Genomic DNA, 9534 nt, shown 5'->3' on the forward strand with positions numbered 1-9534 from the left:
TATGTTTTGTAAACTAAACAAATGAGATTTTGTGAAATGCGTTATAAAATTTATATGATTTTAAAATGAAAGTTTTGTTTGAAAATTTACGTCGTTACAGAGTTTTTCTTCAATTTCTTTCAATCTCTTTCCATTTTCTTTTTAATGAAACAAAGGAACAAAAATTTATTTTATTTTCTTTTTATTTTATTTATTTATTAATGGGATATATATACTAAAGTCACAATATTTTCAACGATTTGACAAAAAAGACTTAAACTTTATTTTTTTACAGTAAAATCTTAACTACCAACTGTTTTGGACACACTTACCATTTTGGTCGGTAAGCCGATAGCTAAGACTTTAATGTCAAAAAAATTATGACTTTCTTGTTAAATCGTTGAAAATATTGGTACTTTAGTGTATATATCATTTTTTGATTACAAGTTGAATGATATGATATTCTTTAAGCATAAGAGTTATTGAAACCTGCTCTGGTCGGTTATATCTTATTGAAATTTTTAACGTTTGCTTCTTGTTAAATAGTTTTTTTAATTTCAACAAACCGGCACTGAAAAAATGGAGATAATCAAGAAAGAAAGGAAAAAAAACTAGGGTTATGTTGGCTTTTTTCTGTCCTAAAAATTGAGAACTAAGAAACCGAAGCTGCCCTTCTTACCCTTCTCCACGTTCACACCCTTTTGATTAGGCGTGCGTTGTTTGTGTTTGTACAATCTGTCCCCTTTTGGAGGCGAACCAAGAAGAAAACTTTACAAGTCTTCTCACCCTCTCTAGCTTTCTCTTTTGCATTTGTCACCAAGACCATTAGAACAAGACCTTCGAAGCTCACCTCCCTCCTTTTGCAGGTCCTTGAGAAACCACGACCCCGTTATTGAGTCTGAGTTGCTGGTAGTCTTTAATCAGAAAAACAGAAGATGATGGTGTTGGTTTTGCAGGTTTCCCATATTGTGATGGTAGCAGGGTAAAAATGATAATAGTAAAAAAATCATAATTAGTAAAGATGATAATACTAAAGATGATAATAGTAAAAAAAACATGGTGGGGTGAAAAAATCACAATTAGAATTTCTTAGGCATTAAAAAAAAAAAAATCTTGTGAAATCGTTGACGCACAGTTTTATTTGGCCGGACCCGGTAAGTAGGTTTATAAACTATGAAATCTGACGAAGAGGAGTGACATTCATGAAGAGAAGGATGGGAGATCGAAAGAAAGACGGAGGAAATGCGAAGAAATCGAAGAAGACGGAGTCGAATTGGCCACTCATTAAGCCTAAATCTAATCTCCGTGTTACTCGCCTAAAAGATTACGATCTATTTACTGTATGTTACCTATGTATTTCTTCCCCAACCAATTTCTGTGTTTATAGTCAGTTTAACTTTATCTTTTTTTCTCATTTATATTGGTTTGATCTGATTAGTGTGCGATGCAATTAAGTTTCAATTTGTGTTTTTCGTCTAAAAAACTAATATCATTTTAGACACTTCTGGATCCTCCGTACTTGTTATTTTAGTCGAATCTTCACAAGCTTTGTAACTCATCGGTATAAGAGTAACCAGTTCTTCTCAGACCACATCAACATATTAAACGTCTATTGAAATCTGCTATCGACATGAGCCAAATTGAAGTTATGAACTTAAAGTACTTCATTTTAGGGCTTTAATTGCGCTGACGAGTATTAGATGCAGCAAATATCATACGATCTAATTGATGGTGTACTTGGATGTCCATTAATAAAGTGATCACTGCAGAATCATAATTAAAGTTAGGGATAGTTGTAAAACCTCCTGGATATTGTATGCTCTAAGTGGTTCCTGTTTTGTTTAAGATTCTCAGGTGCAGAATTTCTTAACAGCTGCTGAATCAAAAGCATTTGTAAAAACAGCAGAAGCAATTGGGTTTGTCCACCAAGGAAGTCTTGGACCAACAAAAGGTGAAGCTTACAGAGACAATGATCGTATTGCTGTAAATGATCCTGTTCTTGCTGATACACTATGGGAATCTGGTCTTAGCAAACACTTTTCTGATATTACTATCCGGGGAAAAGCTGCTGTTGGATTAAACCCAAATATTAGACTTTACAGGTTTGTTCAAACTTATCACCATGGTTGTTGGTTTAGCAAGATAGTTGTTTCATTCATCATTATGTGTTATTATGTAATGCTAATTATGCTATATGTTGACTCAGGTACAAGAGTGGTCAACGTTTTGGTCGACATATTGATGAAAGTGTTGATCTTGGAGAAGGAAAATGCACTCATTATACTTTGCTGATATATCTCAGTGGTGATATTGAGTCCAAACTTAAATCTGATGTGAACAATTCACAATCACAATCACATGAAGTCTCTGAACCTCTAGTTGGTGGTGAAACTGTGTTTTATGGTCCACGAAATAGCCTTGTAGCAGAGGTTAGTTTTGCTTCTTATATCTTTTGTACAAAAATTGCATCCTTGTGAATTGTGATTAATTGTGTTGTGTGTGTGTGTTTTACTTTTAGGTAAGTCCCACTGAAGGAATGGCACTGTTTCATATCCATGGAGCCAGGTGTATGTTGCATGAAGCAAGAAATGTTACAAAAGGAGTGAAGTATGTTTTGAGATCTGATGTTGTTTTTGCATGATGACTTATTACTTAAAAACACTTTGGAGAAGCATGTGTGATAATTGATAGTTTGTATAACATGATTGTTGATAATTGATATGAATATTGTCATTTTCTGCAACATTCATTTGTTTGAAGTGTCTGTTTCATTTATTGTGTTTACAAACAATACTTGTCTCCTTCCTTAGTTCTTCATAACATATAGATTTAGGTGGTGTATGTTTTTTAAAAATCAATTTTTTTTACATGTTTATAGAAGATATATAGACCAGTAGTCTGCAGTTTGTATAAATAGAATGTTTGTTTTTTAAAATTTGTAAGTTCAAATTTATTTTTTGTCATCTAAATTAAAATGAAATCATCATCTGTCAACAATCTTACCAAGTCATTAGCACCATAATCATTATCATTCTTGAAAACCATTAGATTCCAAAAATCAATAAGAATCATATTCAATTTCAAAACAAAATCAACCAAGAACAAGAGACAATCTAAAACAAAACAAATGGGAAAAAACAAACAAAAAAAAAAACAAGAAAAAAAAACCCAAATCGGAAAAATTAAACAAAAGAAAATAAAAAAAGAAGATAAACTTTGAATGTTAAGAGTTAAAATTGTTTTGCAACGTTAGAAGCTATTTTTACATTTTCTATAAAAAGAAACAAAAATATGCTTTTATTTCTTGTTTTCTAAAAAAAGCTAACAAACTTTTTAAACATATATCAGGCTATATGCCCCGGTGAAAAAATCCTTTTCAAAAAATCAGACACATATATAAAAGAGTATTTGTAAACCTTCAAAGCCCACTCCAGATCCATAAAGTAGCTATTTCAATTTTGGTCCCATCCTATTCTTGCAAACAACACTTGGGCCGGATTTTGAATCTGGAAACTTCATGGCTGGTTCTATTATATATATTACTATATGTAAAACCTAAACCTATTTCATATTTTATAACTTCTATCCATTATGCATAAACTTTTAGAGGTATTTTTAAATGGTATATAAAACATATTTTTTATATGAAATTATAATTCGAAAGAATCCTTTATATTTCTTTTAATATTATTTGTTGAAAACTAAAAGAAAGTTTTATAATTATTTTTGTCAAAACATATTCAACATTACACATACTACCACGGGACTCAAATTTATAGACCCGTTTATTATTTTCTATGGACCTTTTCAATATTGTCATAGTAATTAATACACTACATTGTAATTTTATATGGGAACTCCGAAATCGTATGGTGGAAATTTTAGATGTGATTTAAAATTCACAACAACAAGAACAAGAAGTACCATTTTACTTTATTTGCTTGTTAATAAATCAACAATGTTTTTATTTTTATTCTACGACACGTGTCATCTGTTGGAGGTATTGATGGCAGCCCCCAATGCCCCATAACCAAAAGGATAAAATAGGGTCCATGACCATGTCTCCAAACCCCACTTATGCACGCGACATCTCATGGACCACACAACCCAACACAGGGACCCACTGCCACTAGGATTCTAAACTCCCACCCAACCCCCTTTACCTTATTCAAAATATATATATATATATATATATATATATATATATATATATATATATATATATATATATATATATATATATATATATAATAATAAACACAATACATCAAAACATTTTCTGCTTCTAATTCAACTCAGAATCTAAAAATGATTATTGATAAAGAATTCGATCAAGAAGATGGATTTGACGAACCAACCATCAATTGAAGCTCTCTTTTCTCGTAAATCTTCAAAGACAAATTCCTAATCATCTGACTTGGATTAACTGAACTTGAACTCGGAGCCAATTTCGTCAAAACTTTCCCAGATTTATCTTCACTCTCACTATTGTTTGATACGGATTCTGACGGCGTTTCAACTCCACCTCCACCTCCACCTCCACCACCGCCTGCTTGGTTTGCTGACACATAACTGGGAATGACACTTGCTCCGATGTTAAAACCGGTGGGTATGGCCCACAACTGGGCAGAGGATGCTCCGCCTCCGCCGGGAAGGCTTTGTGGGATCATGAAGAAAGCTCCGCCGTGCATACCGGCGTTGGTCCATAAGGGGACAAGTCCTTGTGGGGCAACCGGGGCCACAGGGGCGAAATTGGATGACGATGAATCATTCACGTCATAAAACTCGCTGCCTCTTTTCCGTCTTTTCCTACCATCTTCCCATTCCTTGCCGTTACTTGATGTCGTCGGAATTTTCAACGTCCCGTTAACATTAACGGCAATTGCGGGAACAGTCCCCGTTCCGGTGGCTTCAATGATAGCCGCCTCCGCGTGCTCCAACAACCACCGAATCGTCTCGCCGTCTGACTTGTGACCGAGTTCCCGAGTTAACTGGAAGATTCTAGCAGCGCACACCGCTGGCATGCGGATTCTCCTGCCACGGCCCTCCACCTTCGTGTGGCGGTCTTTAGAAGCCCTCCGTGGTTGCGCCACCAACATTTGTTTTGACACCGGTGTCGAACCTTTTGAATCGTTTTCCGTTGGCTCCTCCTTGAACACTGTAACTTCCATCAGCGGCGGCGGACGTTGTGGGATTGGCGTTATGGTGTACACCGGTGGATCCCCGAGCAAGGGATCAGATTTTGATAAAACTTTAACATCTTCCTCTTCGGATTCCATATTCTCCTTATCAAACGTCGCCATGTTTTATGAGAAATGAATTCCAGTGAGGAAAGCACAAAAGTGTGGTGAGATTTAGTAGACGAAAAACAGAGGAATTTGGTTAACTAGTTTTCAATCTAAATCGTAACCATGGTCCATGGATGAAGTTAAAACTTAAAAGAGAACTTGTAACAGAAATGAATTAAGTTGATGCTAAAAATAAAAGAAAACTAATTTATTATTAATTAATTAAACTAAAACACATTTATTTATGTACCAAACCTCTTATCTTTGTGAACTGGACCCCTGCCTAATGCTAGTTTCTACACCGTAAGTCAACGGTTCAGATTAAACCAGGGATAGGATGCCCTGCAGATTGTGACACGTGTCGGGATATCATACATGTTTGCTTTCGTGGTTTAATCGGTAGACAACTTCACAACTAGACTTTGAGCAGCTTGGATCTTCCTAAACTTTTAACTTTTTAAACATGTGATGGTAAGTTGGTAACCGTTTACAAAAAGTTATACACTAAAACAGAATATGTTGAGGTAGTATGCTACCACAAAATCAAATTTTTTTTTTTTTTTAACTTCACCAAGTGATGATAATATTCGTGAAATTTTAAATACAACTTCATGAGAATACTTGGTATGACATAAAGCAAACGGATAAATTTTAGTGAGTACTAATGATCTTTCGAAAATATGATTTATGATAGCTAACGGCCCAAACCTAATTTATTATCTGCAAAGAGTCGCAACGATAATTATTTTTATCTATTTAAGGGTTTGGGGATTATATATCTTTGGATACTTGTCTAATATATGTAATCTTGTTCTTGGTCTCATTAGAATTGTTAGTCATGCATAATGGTCTCTATACTATGTTCTATACAATAACACATAAAAGTCTTTTCCAACTCGATCTCAATTCCTAGGGCTCTGCGTCCCTTTTTCGCCATCATTCTATAACTTTATTATATATATTTTTAGAAAAAAATATGTTCTCTAACTGATGGGTTGTTGGTTTAGTAGTAAATAATATGACTTTTGCGAGTAACTTCTTTGTTTCCTTTGTTATGTGAGAACCAATATTTGTGTAAAAACTTGGTAACTTTTTCGGCCACAAATTTTCAAAACCAACATCACCACACAACTCTAAAGGTTTAGGTGTTGTTTGTTTTTCCGAAGTGAAACTGTCTGAAGTCTGCGGACCACCTCTGCGGCCCTCTACAACAGAAGAGGTGGATCAAAGTGTTGCAGACTGTAATGAGAAGCATGTTTGTTTTTTTAACATCTACAGACTGCTGCAGATATTAAAAAATTTAAAATAAAGTAATTTAATAAACCGAAGATAGTTTTTTAATACCAAAAATTTAATAATAGTAGTTTTAAAACATTGAAATAAAATTCAAACAACCAAATTAGTCTTATAATAACATTTTTAAATAAAATTCATAGAACCAAACTTTAATAATTTTCATTCCATATTTTGCATCAATTGTTCGGCAATTTCATCCCGTAACTGGGTCATATATTCACGGTCCACTGCAATACCATGTGTTGGAATCTCATCTTCATCATTATCAACGACTGCATTGTTATTCCGAACCGAGACATTTGGTTCATCATATCGTGCAAAAAACTCATCACGTAGTCCCTCTCTTCTTATAAAATTATAAAGCGCAAAACATGCTAGGGTAATGTTTCGTTGTGTAACCAACGAGAATGGTGTCATCCTCTTCAATATAGGGAATCGTGCTTTCAAGACACCAAAAGCCCGCTCAATGACATTCCGAAGTTTTGCGTGTGTATGGTTAAATTTTTCTTTATTCGTTAATGCACGTCTTCGACATAAATCTCCAAGCCAATACCTTACATTACGGTACGGTGCCATAAAACCTCGAATGTTTGCATAGGTGGCATCACAAAGATAATATTTATCTGTAAAAAAGCAAAAAAAAAAAGTCATTTATTTTTCAAGCTAAGATAAAACTATTTAAATAACCATAAATTTACCTGGTGGTGGGAGCGGGAATGGTGCATGTGGATTTGCTAATGCTTCTGATAAAATTCTAGAATCATGTGCTATCCCTTCCCAACCGGCCACAACAAACGTAAACATCATGTTGAAGTCACATATTGCCAATACGTTTTGGTAACAATCGTCTTTTCCCCTACTTCTATATAAATCCCGTTTGTTTGCAGGGACAACAACATGTATCAAAGTGCCATCAAGTGCACCAACTGCTCCCTTGAACACTCGTCGTAGCCTCCTATTATGTCCCGGAATGTTTGGATTCGGATTAAAAGAAGTTGGTACTATAATGTCATGTGCGAAAAGCAACATTTTGTCCAACACTTCATGAAAAAACTTATGAATTGTTTGCTTTGAGTGTTGAAATCTCTGCTTGATAATCACATAACGTTGGTTATGACCGATCATCATCAAAAACATAGTCATCTTCTCCTCAACTGACACATGTTTGCTATCCTTTAACGCGTAGTTTACTCTAAAATGAGCACATAGCCGAACAAATGATTCACGGGACATACGTAGCACTTCAAGACATTGTAGAGGATTACCGTGAAGTAACTCTAACGTAAATTCATGTCCCGTCATTCCGAATCGTTGTCCCGCACTCGTTTGACACATCTCTTCCAAAAGTAGCGGACGTACAAGTACATAAGAATTATGAGTAGTATCTTTTTGTCGTGATCCATTACAAACCTATTAATCAACAAAACATAACATAACCTAAGATAAAAACATAACATAAATCTCAAGTACAAAAAAATATAAAATAAATTTCAAGTGCCAAAAAACATAACATAAATTTCAAGTACCAAAAAACATAACATAAATTTCAAGTACCAAATAACATAACATAAATCTCAAGTACCAAATACTAAAAATAACATTCAAGTAGAAAATAACCAAAAAACATAACCATATAGTTCCAAAACATGCAATTAAAACCTAAACAACTCAAACATATAAAGTTAGCGAACGATCTTTCCATCCTTTAAAACTCCCAAACTTGTAGCAGTCATCTCGATCCATCCTCTTAATATTTGTGGATCATTAGGCAAATTTACCCACATCTCTCTCATATTCATGGTCCCTCCAAAAATGTGATACGCAGCAAATCGTAGAGGGTCTATTGGGTCTAACTCGAGCAACTCAAGCTTCTCTAAACATTGGGGAATTGTTGGCCCTTGAGTCAAATGGTGTAGAGCTTTTTGCATATCCAATGCTAAATCATCAGCAGTAATAGAAGCTTTAGGCGAGGCAGAAGAAGGTGGATCAGGTGAGGCACTAGGAGCTCGAGGTCTAGAAGTTGAGGGTTTAGCCCTTTTGTTGGGGTTACCAGAAGGTGAAGTAGCAGAAGGTGAATCAGCAGAAGGTGAAGGCTGAGTAAAATGCTCACTAGTATGATCGGAAAAGAAATCATCCTCATCTATGTTAATAGAAGGGGCGTCCATAAGATGTAGTGGTGTGACATGGAAAGAAGATGATCCATGTCCCGATGGTGTTTGGGATGTGGCATAACTGAGATTACCAGATGCACTGTTTCCATCAAAGAGTTCTGCACAAAGCTCTGGAAACAATAATGGGACGGTTTTCAAAGAAGCGGCTTTCGGATGTCCCTAAACGCAATCAATGTAACAAAAGTAATATAAGAATTGGCAACTATATAAACAAAATACATATAAATATGTGTGTGTATATATACCTTTTTAAAGTCCTCCCACTCCTCATTTGTTAAATTAAAAGTATTTGTTTGTGGATTGTAAAGGTTTCCAGTTTTGTTTTTTAAGTATAACCATCCTGTGTATTTGGCTTTAAGGTTATCATAGGCGTTTTTTAATTGTCGTTGACTCAAATCCACACCATACTTTTCCTTAATGGTTGTTCCTAACTTGTGCCATGATTGTTTGTGCAAACTCAAACCTTTTCTACCCACGGTTTGTACTTCTTCAATACAAGTGAGCAATAAGCATTTTGTTTGCTCATTGGTCCATGTATGTTTATCTCCCATTGCTAATAACAAAAAAAAATATAGAATACATACTTTAGCAAAAAAGATTAATCATATTTCAACATAATCAACAAATACGTTTAGCATATTCAACAATTTAAGCACAAACTTGCAAATAAGCATAAACTTGATCTCCATTCAAGAAATACAAGTGATAACAATTCAACAAATAAGTTTAAAAAAACCATTTGAGCTAATGATTTCAGCATATAAACTAGTATACGAGTTTATGATTTCAGCATATAAGTA

The 9534-nt window shown here is 34.6% G+C and overlaps 1 protein-coding gene and 1 pseudogene across 1 annotated transcript; one reads left to right on the top strand and one right to left on the bottom strand.

Annotated features, from left to right (window-relative positions):
* The first annotated feature begins 1138 nt into the window (after positions 1–1138).
* LOC145088802 (2-oxoglutarate (2OG) and Fe(II)-dependent oxygenase superfamily protein) lies at positions 1139–2722 on the top strand. The gene is made up of 4 exons (XM_079027212.1): positions 1139–1319; positions 1834–2081; positions 2186–2408; positions 2498–2722. Exons 1-4 carry the CDS (start codon positions 1182–1184, stop codon positions 2618–2620), a joined length of 732 nt encoding a protein of 243 aa, XP_078883338.1. The 5' UTR covers positions 1139–1181; the 3' UTR covers positions 2621–2722.
* A 1522-nt stretch (positions 2723–4244) lies between these two features.
* Positions 4245–5438, bottom strand: LOC145088803 (transcription factor TCP19 pseudogene; annotated as a pseudogene).
* Between the last annotated feature and the right edge of the window lie 4096 nt (positions 5439–9534).

The sequence above is a fragment of the Lactuca serriola genome, chromosome 2, assembly GCF_051521515.1.
Source record: "Lactuca serriola cultivar US96UC23 chromosome 2, Lser_US96UC23_V15, whole genome shotgun sequence".
Taxonomy (NCBI): Eukaryota; Viridiplantae; Streptophyta; class Magnoliopsida; order Asterales; family Asteraceae; genus Lactuca; species Lactuca serriola.

Excerpts from the sequence above, each read along its gene's own strand:
- LOC145088802 (XM_079027212.1), top strand. The coding sequence starts at position 1,182 with ATGAAGAGAAGGATGGGAGATCGAAAGAAAGACGGAGGAAATGCGAAG. Across the intron at positions 1,320-1,833 it reads AAGATTACGATCTATTTACT|GTGCAGAATTTCTTAACAGC; the intron begins GTATGTTACCTA and ends TAAGATTCTCAG. Across the intron at positions 2,409-2,497 it reads GAAATAGCCTTGTAGCAGAG|GTAAGTCCCACTGAAGGAAT; the intron begins GTTAGTTTTGCT and ends TTTTACTTTTAG.